The 25,365-nt window shown below is 35.3% G+C and overlaps 1 protein-coding gene and 1 long non-coding RNA gene across 2 annotated transcripts; both read left to right on the forward strand.

Moving 5' to 3' along the window:
- Positions 1-2,306: 2,306 nt before the first annotated feature.
- LOC126818735 (multiple epidermal growth factor-like domains protein 6) lies at positions 2,307-9,555 on the forward strand. The gene is made up of 7 exons (XM_050546277.2): positions 2,307-2,428; positions 2,764-2,901; positions 3,758-3,979; positions 4,169-4,402; positions 5,497-8,166; positions 8,412-8,541; positions 9,014-9,555. Exons 1-7 carry the CDS (start codon positions 2,368-2,370, stop codon positions 9,201-9,203), a joined length of 3,645 nt encoding a protein of 1,214 aa, XP_050402234.1. The 5' UTR covers positions 2,307-2,367; the 3' UTR covers positions 9,204-9,555.
- A 9,205-nt stretch (positions 9,556-18,760) lies between these two features.
- On the forward strand, positions 18,761-22,348 carry LOC126818749 (uncharacterized). Its single transcript, XR_007679335.2, has 3 exons — positions 18,761-18,818; positions 19,141-19,269; positions 22,178-22,348. It is a non-coding gene; the product is annotated as an uncharacterized LOC126818749 (long non-coding RNA).
- Positions 22,349-25,365: the final 3,017 nt, after the last annotated feature.

The raw sequence follows: 25,365 nt of genomic DNA on the forward strand, positions 1-25,365 counted from the left end.
TTCAAATTTTGTTTTCATTGTTGGGTGGTATATATATGGTACTGTTGGTATAGCAGCATGTTCCTAAAGCAACAACATCTAGCATTGATAAGATGTACGGAGTTAAAGCGAGATTAAGCCTTCTATTGAAGTTGGTATAGTGGTGGCATGTGGTAATGTTGATGTAGTGGTATGTGGTAATTCTGGGGTATTGGTGTTGCGTGGTAATGTGGGGGTATAGTAAGGTGATATTTTTTATGTGCTATTGTTTACACAGGAGAGTTATTGTAGTAGTGGTATGCGGTAATGTTGGGACTTGGGGTATTGGTGGTGTGTGGTAATAGATGGGTTTTATATTGTATTGTGTATTGTATTGCTGTTGACAATGAGATGTTAAACCCAATTCCAATCCATGACATGGATATAGATGTTTTAACTAACTCTCTTGACAATTTGCCGTTTATAGATGTTATATAATATGTGTGTATAATGACAAGATTGGCCGTCCTTAAATAATATGTGTAAGGGTCATTGCGGGTAGGGACGCTGATGACCAGAGCTACATGTTGACAAAATGCTATAGAATGTTGATAATACGTTTAAGGGGAAGCAATTCAAGCAGTATTCGTACAATCGACAATCGTAATCCCGAAGGCTGACAGTGGGGCTGAACTGTATATAAAGCTGTGGTTGCTTTTCATACATAAACACTGGTTATGCCTAATTTGTTTTCACAAATACATCTTTACGAGTATATATGTAACATTATTTAGTAGTCATGAGAAATCATCTTATAATAACAATTTATTGATAATTCCGATGATAATCTCAATCTTTATAACCACAAAGAGACCAACGCGTCCATAAAGATGATTTGTCATGATTACTAAATAATATTACAAGCCATCAAAGGTCATGGGTTTAACACTGAATTCAACTGGGGGGGGGGGGGCAATATAAAAGTAACGGGTGTAAAATCTATTAGTCCAACTGATGAAGGTATAAACAGAAGTATCACAGTATGAAATAGTATTATATCGTAATTGATATAAAGGGGAAACTATGATAGTTGGTAGAACACATAGTTTTTGTACTACGAGTATAACTATCTTTGGCTTCAATGTACAAGACCCTTGAAAACTATATATTATTACATGAGAGACTGCATTTGTAAAATCTAAGCATATTTGACAGACATAACTGTGTTAATATGTTACAACATATATCGTGTTTGCATTAAAATCGCCTCAAAAGAATTAATATGTATCTTAATTTCTGCCGGAGTTACCTATAGGATTGGCAAGCTGAAGCCAAGGGCCGCAAGGTCTATAAGGTATATAAAATTATTGATAAAGTCTTAAACACACGCCTTCATCCTCGGCTTTGCTCTTTATTATTAAACCATACTTTCATTTTCCTCTAGTCGAGAGGGTGAGGTATTATAGGGTGTAGTGTGGGGGGAACAAAGTGAAATAGTCGAGGACCTTTCTTCCTCTAAATCTGACACATTATAATAGTTGGAAATAGACCAGATGAATAGGATTGTCGCGATGGTACCAAATTGCATTCAGATAATTACTCTCGACTAATGGCACCAAATTACATTCTGATAATTAGACAGTATACTAAGGAAAGGGTATCACTCGTATGAAATAGTTTGGTGCATAAATGGGTGCATCTCATCAAACTTATAACCGGGCAAACATAAACTTAAAAGAAGTTAGATTCTCTTGACAATCTTACACTTAGACTTAAACTCAAACAAACGACAGTTACAAAGTAGAAAACACGCCTAATAAACACCATCAGCTCAGCTTTTCGCCTGTCCCAAACCTAACCAGCGTTTTTTCAGCAAGTCTCTAATTTATCCATTCACTACTATTTGGAGTATTATAATTTCTCGTGACGAAATAGTATTAAAAAATTCATAATCAATGATGAACGTTTGTGATTTCTAGAGTAACAAACATGAAATGGACCTATACGTTGTTTAATAAACAATATTATGATTCACCAATTATACTCACCCTTGTCTAGAAATTGCTTTCTCGAAATATGGCAATTCTGTTGACTCTTTGGTCTAGAATCGGCGATGAGTTTATATTTTCTGTCAGGTTTTGTTAAATGATATTGATTATGAGACCGAAGGAGAAGAAAGTAAAGACGTGAATTAGAACGCCTTACTGGACGCTCTGTAGATTCCATTCGCCAGGTGTATATACAAAGTCACCCCTGCCAGATTATTGTGAAATAAAAATTTGTAGTCTTCGTCCATATGATTCATGAAAAAGTTATCCCCCTTTCTTGTTTTAAACTGTCACTATAAATGTTAATGTTTTACTGATATTATAACGTACATATATATAGAGAAGAGATGTAGAGATCAACATGGCTAGTAATATACTGATACATATACTTGTTTCTTGTTTTATATTTGATGTCAATATTGGTAAGTTTATAATAATTATTAAATTCATACATAAGTATAATATATGACTTTTTGTAAATGATTGTTATAAATTTAATCTAAAAAACAGTGTCTTTTATTATTAATTTTTATCATTTAATAGAACGTTTGACTATTATTAATAAACTGACAAATGATTTCCTCGTCTCAATAAAATTAATTTGTAGACCACACTTTCACAATTGACGAGATATTACCTTTTAAACGTTCAACCGTAGATTAAAACTGACAGTGATGACAAACATACAGTAGAATGCTTATATTGACACACGCTATTGATAATATGAACCAACACTGGATTACTGTACATGTTTTAGCTCTGGACACATGTGAAGATACATCAAATGCAGGACCAATCTGTAAACGTAACTATAAACATTGTACAGATAAACCTGGTGCTTGGAAAGGTTATATGGAGAAAACATGTATGTATACCTGCAGTTATTGCACTAAAGGTAAATTATTTCTTACGTGTATTGCTTGTTTCTGATGATAGTCATCTAGATATTTTACTACAGGTAAATCATTTCGTACATGTGTTTCATGTTTGTGGTGATCATGTAGACATTATACTATACAGGTAAATCAAAGGCGGATCCAGTGGGGGGCATATACGGCGCATGCACCCACCCACCTCCTCTCTGGATCCAAGAGGGTGCACTGTTGAACCGGATTCTTGTCTCCGATTACTGGAAATGGTCTTTTCGTGCTTCTAGTATTCGAAATTTTCCTGGGAAGGGCCCCCCTGGTACCCCGTTGTGTGCTTCGGACCTTCGGCGCTCGCACCCCCTCCCCCTGTTCATGATCCCTGGATCCACCCTTGTAATTATTTCGTACGTGTATTTCTTGTTTCTGCTGATAGTCATCTAGACATTATACTATACAGGTAAATTTTTTCTAACATGTATTCCATTTTTATGTTGATAATCATCTAGACATTATACAACAGGTATATGTATTCAATGTTTCTGGTGATAGTCATCTAGATATTGTACTACGAGTAAATTATTCCCTACACGTATTTCTATATTCTGGTGAAATCCATCTTGATATTATTAAGCTATATAGCATGCCTGTAACTGTATAGCTAAGAAACACAACATAATTTATATGGCAAACAATCACTGGTTTATACACATATAGCACAAAGTAGAAAACATTATTGATTCGGGTAAATTTCTGTACTGTTGTGTTCTGTCAATATCTTATAACGACCCTCACTTTCTCTTTAATTTGAGTAATTAAAATACTGGTAAATTAAATTGTATTTGTCCATGAATAAATTGATTTAAACGGAAATTAATATTTCAGAAAATGTAGCTTTAGACAAGAATACGAAACACAGCTCATTTTTCGATCAAACTGGATATAATTCATCTAATGCTGTAGATGGTGAACGTCAGGATAAATATGGATCCTGCTCAGTTACAAATAATGGTGACGTCAAATCATGGTGGTGTGTTGATTTACAGAAACAATACACAATTAACGAAATCCGTGTTTACGGTGAAAACGGTGGTGTAGTTAATGGTAGTAAGTATTTATATAAGGCTATTTAAATTATTATTCTTAAAATACAAATGCGATACTTCGATTTTGGCGTACCATTATTTGATATAATGTTACTGGTAAGGTGCCAATCTCCATTATTTATACTAGTTGAAATATTGAACTCGCGTGACGATTTCTTTGAAATGTATCTGTATTTCTTATTTGTTATAGCCATAGACAACCTAGCTAATTTTACTGTGATTCTCAGCAATACTGGAAGTTGTGATGAAGCAACTCTTAAATCATCAACGGTTTGTTATAAAGATCCTGGTAGTAATAGAAATCCGTATAGAATAGTAAGATGTGATCAACAACCAGATGTTGAGTTGACAGGACAGATTGTATTTATAACAACAGACATGGAATATACATCTCTAGGATTATGTGAAGTAGAGGTTTATTCAGGTAATACATTATGAATGTATGCATGTCCGAACGTCATGGTACGTCAACAGCTTATGCGGGGCTATCGGAGAGATCCACATTTGGATCACATTGATGACCCAGAGAAATAAAATTTAAAGTATGCAAAAAGTACGAAAGGACGTATTTCAATAGTATGGTCATGGCCTCCTTTTTTCTTGGATTCCGGGGGCGTAATCATGATAGATTATCAAAAGAAGGGTTCCACCATAAATATTGCACACATTACACTGATGAATTGGTTAGGTTGGGTGATCAAATCAAAGAAAACCCTATAGGTATATGGCTGTTACAGGTAGCAGTGAGCTCTGTATAGGACTGTAGATTCAAGATGCTCCCTCGCTCAGCCTATTCTCTAGCTCCTTCCATGTGACTTCTTCCTTTTCCCGTAACTCAATTTTGTCCAAAAGGGCCCCGGATTTGCGACGGATAATGAGGTCATCACTGCTATGATGGGGGCGGGGGATTTGTAGGGTAACTTGACGCATGGATGTCATGGCGGATTATGTTGAAAAATAAAAATATGACAATTTTCAAATAGATCGCAAATTACATAATATTACTTATGGAGGATGGAAATGTTTGGGACATCTCCCATGTTTTTAAAGGATTCTGATAAAAGAGTCCCCGCATGATTTTAACCCACACTAGTCTGCTGGAAGTGTTGTGGGTTTAAAGAGTAATTAATAAAAATACAAGATGTGCGCTATATGGTAAAAGAGTCCATTGGTGGCCATTTTGGATTGATGTTAATTACTCAAAACCAGCAACACTTCCAGTGGATAATATTGGTTTGGAATTCCCACAGTGAAATCAAAGTATGTTGCAATTTGTTTCTGGTACCATATATATATATATATATATATATGTATAGTCTATGTCTTCTAGTCAAATAAGGCTTTTAGCCATTCTATGACTACTGTGTTTAAAAAGAAATGAAAATATTACCAAACAAATCCGCTTTCCAGTTCTCGAATAACATAATCCATAATATGTTGTAATGTGTATTAACTGATGTAAATCTTATCTCAATTTAAATAGTATTAACATATATCAATTTGACTTTTAATTATCAGCTCGGTGTTCAGATGGATATTATGAAAAATCTAGTGGAACATGTTCATCTTGTAAGTGCGGTGGCAAACCATGTGATGACAATACAGGACACTGTAAACCATGCCCTATAAATTGTAAGAATGATAAATGTGATGTTACTGGTAGATGTACAGATGGCTGTAATGTGGGATTCTATGGTATTGTTTGTACGGGTGAGTGTAGTCCAAACTGTAAAGACAATGTTTGCTACGAAGCTGGTGTATGTTCAGATTGCAGAGAAGGATTTTATGACGATGTCTGTTCAAAGAACTGTTCCAATTGTAAACCAGGTGGTTGTAGAAGGAATAGTGGTGTTTGTATTAATGGATGTAAAGACGGATTTTTTGGTAATAATGGAAAGTGTAAGCGAGTATGTCCGAACTGTAATCCAGGTGGCTGTCAAATGAAAGGTGGATCTTGTATTAATGGGTGTAAAGATGGATTTTATGGTAAGAAATGTGAATTGAAGTGTTCAACATGTAAACCTGGTGGGTGCGATAAGCAGGGTGTTTGTGCCAATGGATGTCTAGACGGGTTTTATGGGAGTGATGGACTGTGTCTTAGAAAATGTCCAAACTGTCTACCAGGAGGATGTGATAAAGATGATGGTGTTTGTATCAGTGGATGTATAGAGGGTTGGAATACAGATACATGCAATACAAGTTGTAGTAGTTATTGTCAAGGTGGATGTAATAGATCAAATGGTACATGTAAAACATGTTCTCCAGGTAGATTTGGTGATTATTGTCAATATGAATGTAGTATTGGCTGTCAAGGTGGATGTAATAGATCAAATGGTATATGTAAAACATGTTATCCAGGTAGATATGGTGATTATTGTCAACATGAATGTAGTATTGGTTGTGTTGATAACATATGTTCTACAGATGGGTCGTGTAGTTGTAAAGCCACTCATTATGGTGATAATTGTAACAGGACATGTAATGATGGATGTATAAATAGCGAATGTTCTAGTAATGATGGCCTTTGTTCATGTAAAGGCACCCATTACGGTGAGAAATGTGAACATGAATGCAGTAACAAATGTATTGATAGACAATGTACAGCATCACCCGAATCGGGTGAACTACGCTGTACAGTTGGCTGCATTGATGGTTATATAAATTCTGACTGTCAAACACCATGCCCTGTTAACTGTAGTAAATGCAGTTATTCAGGTTGTGGATCCTGTAAACCAGGTTGGTATGGTAACAAGTGTCAGACATCTTGTCCTAAGAACTGTCCAAATCAATGTAATTCGGTATCTGGCGAGTGTGATGAGTGTGAAGGCAACACATTTGGCAGGTTTTGTAATTCAACTTGCAGTAATGGATGCAGAGAGCACGATACAGATACAATATGTAACATGACTGGTGATTGTTTATTTGGCTGTTTTAATGGTAATTATGGTAAAAGATGTGACAAAACATGTAGTCCCGAGTGTAGTAATAGAGGCTGCGATCAAACAGGAAGATGTTATGAGTGTCTTGAAGGATATCATGGTGACGGCTGTGAGATGAAGTGTGTTAAATCCTGTAGTGGGCGATGCAGTAGACAAGATGGCCAGTGTAATGAATGCATCCCAGGGTATTATGGTAATTACTGTAACAACACTTGCAGCACTACTTGTTTAGAAGGATGTAAAGCATCGGATGGTTACTGTAATAATTGTACAGCTGGTTATTATGGTAATTATTGTAACAACTCTTGTAGCACTACTTGTTTAGAAGGATGTAGAGAATCAGATGGTTATTGTAATAATTGTACAGTTGGTTATTATGGTACTTATTGTAACAATTCTTGTAGCACTTCTTGTTTAAACGGATGCACAGAATCGAATGGTTACTGTAATAATTGTACAGCTGGTTATTATGGTAATTACTGTAACAATTCTTGCAGCACTACTTGTTTAGAAGGATGTAGAGGAACGGATGGACACTGTAATAAATGTGTCAATGGTTATTATGGACGAACATGTAATAAAACGTGCAGCGATACGTGTTACGGGGGTTGTAATAGAGAGGGTAAATGTTTAGGATGTAAATATGGTAGGAGAGGATCTGTCTGTTCTCAGGCATGTTCGTCTTTATCTAAAAATTGTATTCAGTGTCATCAATCTATTCCACGTTGTCAATACTGTAAATCTGGTTGGTATGGAAGACAATGCAATGAGCGATGTCCTACCGGGTGTCTTGGTGATAGTTGTAACCTTAACGGAAGTTGTAATTCCTGCAAACTAGGACGATCTGGACAAAGGTGTGCATTTTGTCCACCTGGATGTTTAGGAGATAATTGTACTAAAAATGGAACTTGTATGGCCTGTAGACAAGGTAGATTTGGTATAAGATGCAGAGACTTCTGTCCTACTGTATGTCCAGACATCTGCCACATGAACGGAACTTGTATATCATGTAACTCGAGGTCTTTTGGTACCATGTGTAATAAAACCTGTCCTATAGGATGTTTAGATAATATATGTAACATGGATGGTACGTGTGAATCTTGTAAACATGGATATTATGGAATAACCTGTGACAAAAAGTGTAGTACCAATTGTAAATCTATCCTTGGTTTAACTGTATGTAATATAACAGATGGTTCATGTATGGATGATTGTGGAGATGGTACATCTGGACATAACTGTACAGAAGGTAAGAAGATTCTGCATTAATTTGTGTTGTATGTAATATTAGTGTAAATACAACAATATGAATATTACAAATTCATTTCATGTGGAAATTGGTAAAGATGAATATACCCTAACCTTTGCTTTATTTAGATGTATAATTAATAGGAGGACTTACTTTATAATCCTACCATCATTGCGGAAATATTTAGTCTATAATCCCAGTCTGTAAGTACTTGGAATACGTACTTGTATGAACATTTTATCCAGGCTTACCTAAAGCTGAAACAAGTAATAACAAAACTACTGGTATAAATATTGGTTTGGTTATTGGTATTGGTATTGGTATTGTTGCTGTTATAATTGCTGGTGTTGTTATTATAGTTTACTGTAAGAGAAGGTAATTCATACTCTATTATACTTTTGTTGATGTAAATTCAACGTTGCCATCTATTTAGAACTGCAATTTCATACGGTGCGTGTAAATTAAAAGAAGAAATGACTATGCTTTTAAAACGACGTACAATATAACAAGTCCTGTTAAACTGATGCTGAAGTCAAAGGGAGGGGTAGAGGAGGGAGTTTTTAACGTCCACTCGACACGAACCAGGTCATTCCGTGACTAACATATCGTTTAATTTTATTCCAATAATTCATTTGTGCGTTTGGGTCTTTAGCAGTGGGAGGAAACCGGAGGATCCGGAGAAAACCGGCAACCACATCCTTTGTCACATACAAGCAGGGAATCGAAACCACCCCACTTGATTCAACGACAATCTTCTGATTAAACGCGGACGCGTTAACCATTCGGTCACCCCCCCCCCTTAATATATTTGTAAAATTGCATAATCTTATTTTCATTTTCTTTTCAGAAAGACTTTATGGGTAACAAAAAATCGTGAACCACGTTATGATTATATTCTTGTCGGAGATGTCGTTACTACAAGTGGTGTATCAGAAGATGAAAGGGGGAAATCTGACCAAAATACAGACGTATTAACGGAAAAAACATCCAATATATGTATTAACAGCCAACAAAAATCGATATCGGCTATCGACTAAGAGTGGTTAAAATAAAGCACAACAGAGACAATTATTCTAACTTAGGATACGAAGGTGTAACAAATTTCTATTACAAAGCTGATTTAAAATTTTATTATTGCACCACCTTTCTTGTCAATCTATCTGTTGAAAGCCATAAAATTTAAATTGTTGGACGATAATATTTTTTTTATAAAATAAATAAATCACATATGTGTTAAAATGTACAATTCGACTTTTGGTTGATGTAATGTGATAGGAAGTGTAAAACAGATTATAGTATGTTGGACAGGGTTATTTATTTTCAATGTCGCTCCGACTGTTCCCATTCAGATTGATTCAATTAAAGCTGCTTGTAGAAGCTATTAAACGTATTATACTTTAGTATAACTGTCTGATTTATAATAACGTCTTTAAAGGAGAAGTCTGATATATATATATATATATATATATATATCTATATATATATATATATATATATATATCAATGAACGTTTCTTTATCTTTTCATAATCATTATCTAACCCCGTTAATACTATACGACGCTCTGTGATATTCTAGTTCTCCGTGTGGTGTTGATAATATCTTACCACAGTCCTCGTTATATAACAGTATTCACGTGTGTACACCCACAGAAGTTATAGTCGTATCACTACAATGAATAATGAAAAAGCTAGCGAACATTACTAGACGACCATGAGATATGCTAAAAGTAAACTTTAAGACAGTGTAATATGGCTATTTGATTGATATACTTTAACAAACTGTACGAACAGATAGATACTCTATAAAATCGTGGTCGTCTTTTAAAAATGTATAGATTTTTGTATTTTAATGATTAATGATAAACACCTTTTTATAATATACTAGCAGGATACCCGGCTTCGCTCGGGGTCATAACTCCGAAACCGGAAGTGGTAGACTAACGCCACCTGGTCTATGTTACTCCCCGGTCCGAGCTACCCCTATACCCCAAATTTCAGACTCGGGGCAGACCGGCTTCGCTCGGGGGAAACCGGAAGTGGTAGACTAACGCCACCTGGCCTATGTTACTCCCCGGTCCGAGGTAACCTTATAACCAAAATTTCAGACTCGGGGCAGACCTAGTGTAGCCGCCAACCCCGAACAGACAGACAGACAGACAGAAAGACAGACAGACAAACGACAGTCACAAATATATATATAGATTTCGTTGACAGGATCTTTGAAAGAGATAGACTATGGGAATTAGTAGATCTTTGTATATCGAGTACACGTCCATTTTGCCTAAATTCTTTAAAAGTGACAATATTTACAAGACTTATAAATATGAAGAGAAAAATTTCAAGAACGCAATAATATAATTAATTAATTTGCCGTCCTTCATACCAATTATGTAACCATATATTGTTATTATCGCGGAAGTCTTCTCTTATTACATATCCATAAAAACATACATCAATGAAATATGATCATTATATACCAACATCAGAAATGTTTTACTATTAAAATATGCAAGTGGTCCTTGATTTCGTTTTATTTAACAGTGTACTATACATATATAATTTCAATTAAATATGTTTGGTGTATATAAGATAAAGGAACAACATACAACTTTCATTCTTTAGATTTACTATCAGTAGTTCAACAGCCTTAACGCCTCTACATGACCGGCAATAATATGATTAACGGCTGAAGGTTGCTACCCTATTACATGGGCGTGGTGACCCATGATTTTGCATGAGGAACCAGATCCCGCCCAGACCACCCAAAAAAAAAATCTTTATGTGTGTGCGGGGGAGGGGGTGGGGAGGCAGTCCCTCCCAGATACCTTATTACAGGGGCTTGGTGACCCATGATTTTGCATGAGAAACCAGATCCCGCCCGGACAACAAAAAACAATATTTATATGTGTGTGCTGAGGGAGGGGGTGTGGGGAGACAGTCACTCCCAGTGCCACAGAGCTGTGTGGAACATGTTAGAGTCGATTTGTAGCATATCTGACCCACGGTATATGTTTGACACTTGTTGAAACCGCGTGATTTTTTGCCATTTGCAAGGGGCACAAAAACTCAAGGGGGCGTTAAAACTCAAATTCATGACGCAAATCTCGTCATTGCGTTCCTCTCACACAGCCCCTGCCTTATTACTATATCATGCTACTAATTGTGGGCGCTACGGTGCCTCGCTTACCTGGGCGTCATGGGTTCGATCCCGGTGATGGCCGAGAAAGTTTCCGGTGTGGTTTCGCCTAGTCAGTGGTACAGGACGGGGCGCTTGACAAAGACAGCTATCTAATCGTTCGGGTGGGACGAAAAACCGAGGTGCCGTGTACACATTGATATGCACGTAAAAGGTCCCTTGGCAGTTTGAATTCAAGCTCCATCACCCGTTGTCTTGAATTGAAATTCAACGGTTTGAATGACTAAATCAGCCCAAAACATATCAAAAAAATACAAGCCGAAAGTTATTTATTATATCTGAAACACCATTTCTACCTCAGAATAAAAAATACTGCAATAGTTTTCAGATTAGATAGAATTTTATCGGACAGTTTTGGGGAGGGTATGATTTTTGGTGGGGGGGGGGGGGCAAAATTATCACCATTCCCAGGTCAAGCTTCAGTCCCTTTATGAAAGTCTAACTGCATATACTATTCTACTATTGATATTATCTACACTAAAACCACACCCCTCAATGACAGATCTTACGTTCTACAGCGCACGAGTTAACAATATTGTGAGCCAACCGCTCTACAACAAATAACTGATTCAGATGATCAGTGAGTGGCCATTTAACGATTGAGTACAGTAAAACACAACGGATATTTATATGACATACAATCAATGGTTATTACATTATATATATACAGCGAGGTGTGTTGACTTAAATTCTTATCGCTATACAACCAGTCATTGTATCCCATAATATAAAATGTTCTCCGTGTCTGTTTTATACATTTAGTAACACATACACACCAAACAAAAATAAGATGGGCGTCATGATTATATGGTATAATGTTTCAAAACATTTCGAAAATTATTCCTTGCTAGTATTACCCTCATGTTTATCGACCAGCAAATTAAAGATGCATTAGGTAGGGTTTGGACATTGTGCTAGCTGTTCTTAGTAAACTAGATCAAAAACAGATAATGAAATATGAATACATTGATAATTTCAATCAAATTACTTTATTCTGAGCGAAAGATGGTGAATTTTTGACAAGGTAGTCTGGATTGTGAAGTATACCATTGCTGCGACAATAAACACAGTTTCGATTTTACATTTTAACGTTACATTATTAAAGATACATTATGGAAGATTAGATAAAGAGCTGGCAGTTCTTACTATAATAGTTAAATACTAGATGATGTAAATGAATTATGCTGAACATTTCAGTCAAATTGCTTCACTCTAAGCGGAGAAAAAGTTATTTTAAAATCTATATAGCCTCGATTGTCACTGTTACAGCTGTCAAGATAAAAAGAAAGTCTCGATTATCCAGTCTTGCGTTTAATCGTCAACGGACGTTGAGCAGCAGAAAATCGGACAGATAAGATGGCATCGAGAGTTGATTATGGTCTTTTCATGTTAATAATGTCTAATTAATAGTTTATACTGTATAACATTTCAGGCCTAAAGAAAGGCCTGCAATGGGCAGATTTACCTCTTGCATAACGTATGTTTAAATGGTGTGGGTGTTCTAATCCATTCAATATCGCAACCACAAGATGACCGAGATAGGTGATTATGGACTTGTCATGTGAATATGTCTAAATAATACATACATTTGAAGCTAGAAAAATACCTGTAATAGGTGGATTGAGTTCTTACATAATGTATCTTTAATATAATATAAGACTTGTTAATTCGTTATGAAACGCAAAAATATGGCAATAACATAAACATAACTTAAAAACAAAACAACCGTTTAATGGAATTGTTTTTTTTCTTTAAAAGTTGGTGCGTATTTAGATTTGATGTTACACAGTATAATAAGTGTGGTGTCCGATATTATGATAAAAATAAATAATGTTTTGAAACATGATATATTTAACACGGAGAAGAAATATAACATGGTTCAGGAAACAGACCATTAATTATTCTTTAGAATCACAATACTCTTTTGTAATTTGAGCTGGTTGTATGTAAACACTTACTTCTTTATGTGTTTGATCTTTCTGCCTTGTTTTAATAAATATTAGGTAATATGATCAGATGATTAAACTTACGTGACGACGAAGTCATATTGCAATGGCTGAAGTATTAAAGGCACGGTCGCATATATTGAAAAATCACAGTTATATTATACACATAGCTGGGGCGCCGGAACGACGGGGCTATGGGTGCCTGTCCCCAAAATGCCCCGCTGCAATTACGTTTTTGCTGAATTTCCTTTAAAATGTTTTTCGTACACCAGCAATGAGAATGTCTGACCATCCTCTCTCGTTTCAACTCTTCACCGATTTTAACAATTGATATGTTCGGGCATTGGTTGGTTATGTATTTCATGTCGTGCTCGTCTCCGGTTAGTAACTGGAGACTTGAGTGCGGGTTCGCACAATTTGCTTCTTTTCATAAAAATCGTATGGACGAAGTGGATGTAGGCTATATAAGGTAATTATAGAGTTCATTGCTAGGTCGCCCAAAATATACTTCGGTCAAGTACACGTTGCCCTACTATGTCATAATAAGATTTTATATTTTTGAATCTATCCGATAAAATTGTATAAAAACAGGATTCGAGATTTTTGTTCGATATGAAATCTAATTGGGTTTAACGTCCTACTGTTCTGCTCCAATTCTAGGCTAATAAAGACGGGCATACGCCATGCAGTGTGCTGTGAGGGAAATTTTGCCTGGATAGCGGCACTATTGCCTGCTCTTGTATCCAATTCCAACTGCCAAGGGATATTTTACGTGCACGCCAATGTATATACGGGGCCTCGGTTTTTTGTATCATCCGAATGACTAGACAGCTGTCCTTGTCAGGCCCTCCGTCCTGCGCCACTGACAAGGGGAAACCACATCAGAAAATCCCGATGAACTTTCTTGGCCAATGCAGGGATCGAACACGCGACCTCCAGGCTAGCGAGCCAGCCAGCGTCTTACCCACTTAGCCACCGTGGCTCCATGTTACGTCGAATTGAACCGAATCCGTTATTGTATTTTGATCTGATAGGTTTTAACTAGTAGCCTGTTTCTGCACCGGATTTGGAAATATTTTCTAGGAGGAGGACCCCCCCCCCCCCGGTGCCCCCTTACCCCACAGGGCCCCTGACAAAACTAGCCTAATATATCACAGTTATCTGATCTTGGGGATGGGGGTAACCACCTAGATTCCCAAATCTCTATTTTATATAATTATTTAAAATGAATGAACTCTTACGAAAATTTAAAGAAACATTGTTTTATAGCAGTTTTATTGTTGCAAGGCCATAGTTTGAATTATGAAATAAAATATACACCTACATTTCTGCACCAAGCGGTTAATTACGCTTTGAAAGTGGGTTTCCGTCTACTCTCTCTTCAATTCCAACTATCAAAGGTTCTTTAAAGTGAACGTCAATCTGTACTTTTTGTCCCATACGAAGTTAAAGCCCCTAGTCTTACGTATACCACAGGCAGTGCCATCATAACGCATATCACGATGCGGGTATGTCTTCATTGACCTTGTTCGTATACAAAAGTAAAACATTAAACCCCATTTAAATTTCATTTAAATTTAAATGAGGGAAGAAGGGAACATTATATACAAATAGATGGTCATTTATTCGTCTCCGACGGCAAAAATGATAATTTGAAACGGAATAAAAGTAGTTGTCTCCCTTGCATAACGCTCAATTGTAAAGAAGTGAAATGATATGTGTGGTTTAACGGTCGAGAGCGAGACAGTAAGTAATGATATTTAATGGCACTCAGCGCCAACCTGACTATGTTACCCCAAACATATGGTGATGTTTGCGAGACGAACTAAATATTTTAATCACAAAAATATATTCATATGCATGAGTAAACAGAAATTTCACAGCCTATACTTTAATTAAAATAAAATATCACATGTATGCATTCATGTAAACAATATTTTAAAAAGTAAAACAGAAAAAGTTACATGCGTGTACTATTAATATTTGTAATATAAATTTGTCTAAAGAACCCAGTAATTATTTATTTACATCACATATGATAATAACATTCACGTTAACAAGTATATATCATTTAAATTCACTACCTAATATTAGGTTTCAACCATGTTATTGATATCATAATAAATAGACATGTTTCACATTATGTTCTAAATCTATAATGTAAATTTTATCTTTCATCGTAGCTCTCATCGTAAAATATATGGCACATTAAACAATTTATTTCATCTAAAAAGATTTTACCCAAATTAAGTTATTACGTTAGTGTGTACGACATGTATTGTGAGTTACTGCCCTTTGAACAGCGTGCGATTTTATTTGTTCAAGAATCACGCTTTTTAACCTCGGGATTCATCGATGGTATTCGTAACCTCATATTCGTTTTCGGAAGCCTACCCGACCAATAACTGTGCATGAGACCATAGTCAATCAGACAGGCCATATCATATCGTTTAGATTTTGTATCCCCCCTCCCCCCACTCGTTGTTAACCCTGGCGTATCCAAGATTTGAATTACATGTAACTTTATTTATTGCTAAAATAACTAAAGATACATTAGTTAAGATTGAACTTAGTTATCAGTGTTGGAATTTTGGACTAGAAATGGGCATCAACTGCCTCCGCACCGTCTCCGAGAATTGCTGATCTTTTGATTCCGCCCACATATTCTTGATTATCAAGTAACATTCTCAATGCCTAAGGTAAACTCGATTTTCAATCTATTCGTCGACAGTCTCTGGGAGTGACGTCGGTAAATGTTAGCTTGGTCAGCTATTAATTATTAAATGGACGACTGTTTAAGTCCAAGCTGTATCCAAGCCATCCAAGGGTCTACAGAGTTAATGTTGGGCTTGTTATGTAAATAAAGGTCTAATTATAATACTTTCTATAACATTTGAAGTCTGTATCTGTAACGCTGACGGTTTGATTATTCAGGTTTGCCCCCGATGTTGACCGAGTTGTTCCTCGGTGTGGTATCCGATTATGAGTTCTGCAGGAGTGGAGACTTTACAAGCAACAACACCTGGTCGTTCGAATGGGACGTTAAACTGGGGTCCAGTGTAAACGTAAAAGAAACTTGGCCGTTGGAGTTCTAAATAGAGTTGCCTGTTACGTCGCAGTCCGGGCAATATTTACCTTAAAGTTACCTAAACCCATTTGATTTCGTTCGTGCATCCCGACTTCCAATCATACTAACTAAAGGAATGGAGAATCTGTTACTCCTATGTATTAAGCCACCCGGACTCACCTGTGAGTGCATTGTATGCCCACCAATCATAGCGAAAATGGATTTTGCCTTGACAGTGGTATGACGACCTGCTCTTATTACGATTTTCAACTGTCAGGGATCTTTAACGTACTGTCAATATGTTCTGATAATGGTAACTTTCTTAGTCAACACCGGGATTGAATCCTGAACGTTCTGTTTAGTGAACTAAAGACATACTCATCGATTCAACAAACTTTTAATAACATAAATTATTTAAAGATGCATTATATAAAAATCCGATAAATAAATGGCCGTTCTGGCTATACAAGTTCAAAAAATGAATATATTAAACATTGCAATTAAATAACTCTATTCTGAGCGGAATAATAGAGCAATTTGATGTTTGGGCGTAAATTTTCTCGATTGGCAAGTACCGTTGTAACGACAATAAAGACACTCTCGATTATCAATTTCAACGATAAATGCTGCGGTTGTTTTAATTGGAATCTCGCTAGCTAAGTGGGTAAGATGCTGGCTCGCCAGCCTGGAGGTCGGGTGTTCGATCCCTGCATTGGCCGAGAAAGTTCATCCAGATTTCCCGGCGTGGTTCCCCCTTGTCAGTGATGCAGGATGGAGGGCCTGACAAGGACAGCTGTCTAGTCACTCGGATGAGACGAAAAACCGAGGTCCCGTGTACACATTGGCGTGCACGTAAAGGATCCCTTGACAGTTGGAATTCGATATAAGAGTAGGCCGTAGTGCCGCTGTCGGGGCAAAATCTACCCTCATAGCACACTGTATGGCGTATGACACTGTATGGCGTATGCCCGTCTTCATTAGCCCATTTCGGAGCAAAACAGTAGGACGTTAAACCCCATTTCATTTCATTTCATTTCATTTCGGTTGTTCTAATTCATTCAATATCTCAGTCATCCGATGGTCTAGATAGTTCATTGTGGGCTTGTCACGATAACAAATAATCTAAATAACAATTCATAACACTAAAGGCCAGATTTAGCTCGTGCATAATGTATGTTTAAAAAAAAGAAACATAGTGATTTTCGTGACTGATTTCATTATTATTACAAAGTGTATAGATTCTATTTGTAACTAAGCCAATATTGTCGTTTACGTTAGCATTCGAGTTACAGTTGTGCACACACTGCCTGGTCAATTAGTCGTATCTATTTAATTTTCTTATGTCATTTAGTTCCACATAATACCTTTATATGGCATTTGGGATGGGTGTCGTCATCGTGTCTTTATCAAAGCCACGGCGGCTCAGTCAGTAAGACATTGACTCGATAGCCCGGACGTCACGTGTTCCACCCCTATGTCGACCTAGGAACCTTATCGGATTTACCATACGTAAAAGATTCATTGACAGTTGGAATTCGATATAAGAGTGGATCGTAGCGCCCGGGCAACATTTCCTTCGCAGCACACTGTATGGAGCATGCCCGTCTTCATTAACCCAGTCGGAGCAGAACATAATAACGTTAAACCCCATTTCCCATTTCATTTCAGTTCTTAATTAGTAATAATGGATCAAGGGGGGGGGGGCTAAGTTGGACAAAAGTCTCGAAGCCCCCACGGCCCACATGTTGGATTGAGTACAATATCAAAAGTTCCAATAGATGAGTGATTCGAATTTACATTCTCTGGACCCTCATTCTGTCCACTATCGGGACCCCACTTTAACTCCAAGCAATTTTTAAACGAGTAAATTAAAAAGAATATGATAACACGGAATGAAATGAAATTTGTGTTTGACGTTCTACTGGTCTGCCCCGACTGGGCTAATGAAGACGGGCCTACGTCATAAATGTGTTGTGGTGGAAATTTAGCCGTACAGCGAGCACTACGGCCTTCTCATATTTCAAATTCCAGCCGTCAAGGCTTATTTTACGTGCACGCCAATGTATACACGGGACCTCAGCTAACACCGGGATCGAACATACGACCTCCAGGTTAGCGAGCCAACGTTTAAGCGCTGAGCCACGGCGTTAACACGCGAAACACACAACAAATTAATTATAACAAAAAAATATCAAAAATGTGTTATTGTATAAGACAATTATAAGTTCATACACTAACAGTACTAAAATATGATTTTATGATTCATTTAGGTTATTCTCCATTAATTTGATACAGGAACAAATTATTTTACTTCCTTGATCTAAAATATCTGTATTATAATCTATATGTTTAACAGATATATTTAGTATATACATGTCAACATGGCTAGTACTATACTGATATATATACTTATGTATTGTTTTATTTTTGATGTCACCAATGGTAAGTATATAAAAATTCTTATTAACAATATATAAATATATTTAACTGTGGGTAGATGATTGTTACAAGAGTAGTGTAGTGTAATGTAACATATCATTTATCATAATAGCAGTACAATAGTCTACTCGACACAACACGGCATTTCATAACTGACAAATAGTATAATCCTCTTCTCAATAAAATTCGCTTGTAACCAAACTTCACCAGTAATAGAGATCAACGATCTTATTTTCTAAAATATACAACTGTAGAATAAAACTTATATTGATGATAAACATACAATAGAATGCTTGGATCACCTAACACCTTATAATTGTTTCAGCTCTTGATGAATGTAAAGACACGTTATTTACATGTAAAGAAAACTATGAACGGTGTACAAACCCACCTAGCAATTGGATAGACTACATGGAGAAAGGGTGTATGTCAACCTGTAGATATTGTACAACAGGTAAATTATTTCTTACATTAATTTCTTGTTTCATGTGATACTCATTCATATTGAGTTATATATAATATGTCTTTAACTCGGAGGCCTGGTCCCGAGTTCACGAAACAATCTCAGACTTAAGTTAAGATCTTACTCAACATCCAATTACTGTTTATGAGAAATATCTTTAATCCAAAAACACGAAAAATTGCACACAGTTTCTTATTGATGTATTTGATACATTAAAACAACATAAGTTTTATAAAGGGCTCTATTTTAGTTAAAATAAGGCGAACAAATTAGAGTTAATTCTTAACTTGCGTCTGGGAATGTTTTGTGAATTCGGAGCCTGGTGATGGTCATTTGGGGTTGGGTACGCCGTGACAATGTGTCGTAACAATATACCTCTATTCCTGCGAAAAAAATCACCATTACCTTGAACATGCATTTAACATGCTCGGCCCATTTCGGGTCAAAATTTATAATACAATAACAGGATTTTGGAATGAATAGGGGGGATGGCACGTAGAGTGGGGAATTTGGACATTAAGCAGTATTAACGTCAGTGTTCAAACATGTCAATTACATTTTTCATAGTGACCATCATCCTCCACATCAATAAAAAAAAACTCATTGAATTTCATCCACTTTAAAAATAAAGTGGTATTATTTATTATTTTATTTTATTCATTTATTTTTTTGAGCATGAAGAATATTTTTATAGCAAAAGCGGCGCATAAGTCATTGTGGTGGTGGAGCATGAGTTTCGCTAATTACATAGTCATTATCACCACGTCCCTGCTTTAACTAATATTATTATATTGTTTGTCCTTAATAGTTAGTTTCTGATATCAAAAGTCAAATGATATTATAATGATGATAATGACTATATTTTCTGAGGGAACATATTTAGTACATGTATTTTAATTTTCAACGTGTCACTCTTACTCTATAAAACTAGCAACTACATGTAGTAACAATATTTACACATATTTACAAAGTCCATATACATCATAAATAAGCTTATCGAGGGAAAAAATTAAACAAATGAGAAAGAAAAATGGCAAATAAACATACATTCAGAGGACAACAGTAGTTAATAAGGATTAAGAGATTTCACATGGTTTACTAATTCCCTTTTGAAAATAAAACATGAAGATACATGTTCCACAGTTTGAGGTGGTGAATTCCAGAATAAAGAAGTAGTATAGAATGTTATTGTCATTGGCCTTTTTGTTACGTTTTGGAATTGCTAATTTAAGTTGACTTTTTCATAGAATATGTTGATGGTAATTAATCTCTTAGAATTTTGAAATTGAGCATTTCCTGATTGTATTAAATTCGTTGGTAGAATGTGAACTAATTAAGAGATTCAAATAAAAGCACCCAATGTGAATCAGGTTTTACATCCAAATTGCTTCTTGTTGCACGTTTTGAAAGTTTCTACAAGACCTCAAGTTTACCTTTATTGGCATTACCCCAAACTGTGGAACGTGATCAAAACATGGTATAATATAGCCGTTGAAAAATAAAATTCTAATATAAATAAGGGTTTAGCGATTTATTATTTGTATCGGGTACAGGGTATGTTTAGTCTTTCTAGACACCGTCGTTCTACTTTACTATTTTTGGTATTGATTATTGTGATATACTCTCATTTAGTAAGTACATTTACTATAAATTATCTCGATTTGGCCATTCTGTTAATGGATTTTTGTACGGAATCGCCCTTAGATATAAAATCTATTTTATACGCACTTTATAAACAAATAGCTTATTGAAGTCGGATTTAAAACAATTGTTAACAAAACTATGTTGTACGTTTGTATTTTAATCAGTTGGTACATGTTTGTCTAATTGCTATCACACTCATCATCAGTGAATATTCGCTAGATCCCTAATATCACTGAGAGGGATGACATTGATGCGAGTTAATGAGCTCGTAATATTAACTTTTTTCCTTCTGCAAATTAAATTCTAAAACATTTTTTGTAGTATTAGAAAAATAAATAAATGTGTTTGAAGTATATCTGGAAAAAGATTTTTTCCTATTTAGTTATAAATGAGTATATAAATAAAATGATTAAAAGACACCATTCTACACGGAACAGTCCATGTTGTGTAAACATTGAACGAGCTTTCGAGCCAATGACCGGGGCCGCGTGACGTGACGTCACATGTAGAATCAACTTGAACTTATAAAAAGGTCAGAGGTATTGCGATTACAATAACTCTGTGAAACAGATTGAATTGGTATAGGTACAGCTATGAGCTTTAACGTGTCATCAACGCTTATCACATTTTTGTTATGACCGCGACATCTCCCGATAATCTTCCTGAAAGTGGTTTGTCTTCTGTCAAGCTATATTTTACACACAAATACAATAGGTACTCAACAACCAAAATAATATAGCTCATTGACAATAACACAGAGGTAACACCAGACATGTTAGAGAATGTGCTAATCCCATGACATCTGTCAGATCACCTGGACTGTAAATATGATTAGAAATTCACCGAAGATCACCTCCACCGCCTTAGAAATTCCACCATTAATTAATTACTCAGCAATTAAGATTATACAAACTATACATCCCAAATTTAATTATAGACAATGTTGTCCAGGATAAACACATACAGCCAACGACGAAGTACATGATTCTTATCATGTAGTACATGTAGACTGTTAGAGAAACTTGGTTTTTAATAAGAAATTTGATAGCTCAGTGTTCTGTTGTGTTCTGATTTCAGGACGGAAGTATTTGTAAAACAAAATATATAATGGAGAAAGCGGTCTACACTTACTTAATAATTTGGGGAAATCCATGTAATAATAACTAAAAAACATTTGTACTTTTTCAGGCTAAAACACCCCATTGAATATAATGTTGTCCGATTTGATTGATTTAAGCTGAAATTAATATTTCAGAAAATGTAGCTTTAGGCAAGACTACCAAACAGAGTTCATATTTAGACCAGACTGGATATAATTCATCTAATGCTGTAGATGGTGAACTTCAGGATAAATATGGATCTTGCTCAGTTACAAATAATGACATCAAATCATGGTGGTGTGTTAATTTACAGAAGCCATACAAAATCAACGAAATTAATGTTTATGGTGAAAATAGAAATAAAGGCAGTAAGTGTATAGTAATTTTATATAAGGATAATTTAATCATATGTTGTCAATCTCCTATGTACTGTATAAAAGACGTTTAAATTATTATACTGTATTATACCAATAAGATGTCTATCAATGTACACCGTACGGAGGATATCACTAAACTCATAATAGTTTAGAGGTGTAAATTCTCACTTGGGATATAACACACTTAAAATGATTCTTCAATTCTTCAATATACCGGAACATAAATATACATATATCGTCATACAGTACTGACAGGCCGGTTACTGCACTTAGTAAGGGATCCTAACTAGTGACTGCCATCAATGTACAAATTTTGTTATATTTAAGAAAAATCAGATAATAGGATAAAAGCAAATGTAATTAAAACTGACATGTCGATTGTTGAACAATCCATAAACTGTTAAACAATATGATAAATCAACAAAAACAATAGATGGGATAAACGTCGTTACCCAATGACGGCTTGAAAAGTGATGACTGGTTAACGACTTGCATGCCAGTTGATCTTAAAGTGGTTAATTTAAGAAACATTAATTATATTAGCGATTGGCAGATTATCACACCATTATAAAAGTTAAAGAACAATATTGTTGTCAGTCATTATCACATATGTGATAGAACTGGTTAAACACTTTTCAAATATAATTTTAACACACAGATCATTGCTACGATAGATGTGTAACAAAGATTTGAACACACGGAAGTGACGCAAAAAATGGAAAACACGAGTTATCCTTATATATAACTGACTGAGGTGAATTTCTGCTCACTGATAATTACTTCGAAGACCAAAAGTTGTTATATGAGACTGTGAGAGGAAATCTGACAAGTTATAAAAAGTACTGAATGTCACCGTGGAAGATTAAAATAGACGAAAATGGGTCTACAAGCACACATTAATATAATATGAATATTATAGTGATTCATATTCAATTTTTAAATTTTTATTGTAATTCTAATCAATCATGTTCGGTGAAATACGTGAACAGTCCAAATTGAAAGGGAATCGTTTACACCTGCTTAGTTCATGCTGCACATTTTTTATTATTATTATGTCGTTTGTGAATCAGCCATTGCTAATTACTTCTACATTGTCTTGTAGGATATATTTTTCTTTGTACATTACAAAACGGCACACAAAACCATAGAAATACACTACTCGTGTACGGATTTTAAAATCTTCATTATGTCTTAAATATTAGGATTGAAATGGGCCAATATTGAATTTTAATTCGTGTTTGTTATTTTGAATTTTATGGAAAATATTAAGTTAAAAGAAATAGGCACCGCAAGATAAGTAAATATAATAAAAATAGTTGAATCAGTGTTTTTAAAAGCTATTTTAATATGTTCCCGGTCAACTAACGCATGTCATTTGTAAACTTAGTAAACTGAAAGTATCTCCTGCAAAAGATTTAACCTCATTTCTGTGTATAGATTTGATGAAAGTGTTTAATCAAATCTACAGAATATGCTAGTAAGCTAACCATTATATCTATATCTAAACTGTTGGTATTTCTGATATTTGCCCCACTTACTGATCTGCATACATTTTAAATATTCCATTCACACACTACATTTACATGCTTCTATTTGTTCATTATAGCTAAAGATAACCTGTCTAATTTTACTGTGATTCTCAGTAATACTGGTAGTTGTGATGAATCAACTCTTAGATCATCACCAGTTTGTTATAAAGATCCTGGTAGTGATAGAAATCTGTATAGAATAGATAGATGTAATCAACAACCAGATGTAGAGTTGACAGGACAGATTGTATTTATAACAACAGGCATGGAATCTACATCGCTAGGATTATGTGAAGTAGAGATATATTCAGGTGATAAATATTTTGTTGTTTATATTGATGAGTGGGATGAATATTTTATTTGTCTGTTTCAATATATATAAACGATAATGAATATTTGCCCATCAGTTGGTATTCGAACTCGGAACACCCTAGTCGAGAATACAACTCAACGCCCATGTTAAAAATATACAAATGTGCAAAAATAAGATTCGCAATCTATATATTCAGGAGATTATCTAATATTCATTGCGTACAAAATACCTATAGATCTTCATTATCAATTTTGTTGGTAAACGAATTAAATTGTTAAACATTTAAGACTAAACACCAAATCTATTGTCTTGTACATAAATAACATGTATTTAAACAGAACGTGCCATATTTCTAAATTGTTTATATCGGTTACGACATGTCACTTTTATATTTATTAAACATCAATATGATATTAACGTTGACTTTTAATTCTCAGCTCAATGTTCAGATGGATATTATGAAAAATCTAGTGAAAGATGTTCACCTTGTAACTGTGGAGTGAAACCATGCAACCCTGATACAGGACGTTGTTTAGAGAAATGCCGTATAAATTGTAAGAATGATAAATGTGATGTTAATGGTAGATGTACAGATGGCTGTAATGTGGGATTCTATGGTATTGGATGTACGGATGAATGTAATCGAAACTGTAAAGACAATGTTTGTGAAAGGAAGAATGGTGTCTGTATCAATGGATGTAAGGACGGGTTCTATGGTAAGAATGGAAAGTGTAGGCGAAAATGTCCAAACTGTAATCCCGGTGGCTGTAGAAAGGAAAATGGAATTTGTATTAACGGGTGTAAACATGGATTCTATGGTAAGAAATGTAGATGGGGGTGTTCAACATGTAAACCTGGTGGGTGTGATAAGCAGGGTGTTTGTGCCAATGGATGTCTAGATGGTTTTTATGGAAGTGGTGGACTGTGTCTTAGAAAATGTCCAAATTGTCTACCAGGAGGATGTGATAAAGATGATGGTGTTTGTATCAGTGAATGTATAGAGGGTTGGTATACAGATACATGTAATACAAGTTGTAGTAGTTATTGTCAAGGTGGATGTAATAGATCAAATGGTATATGTAAAACATGTTCTCCAGGTAGATATGGTGATTATTGCCAACAAG

The sequence above is a fragment of the Patella vulgata genome, chromosome 4 (assembly GCF_932274485.2).
Source record: "Patella vulgata chromosome 4, xgPatVulg1.2, whole genome shotgun sequence".
Classification (NCBI taxonomy): Eukaryota; Metazoa; Mollusca; class Gastropoda; family Patellidae; genus Patella; species Patella vulgata.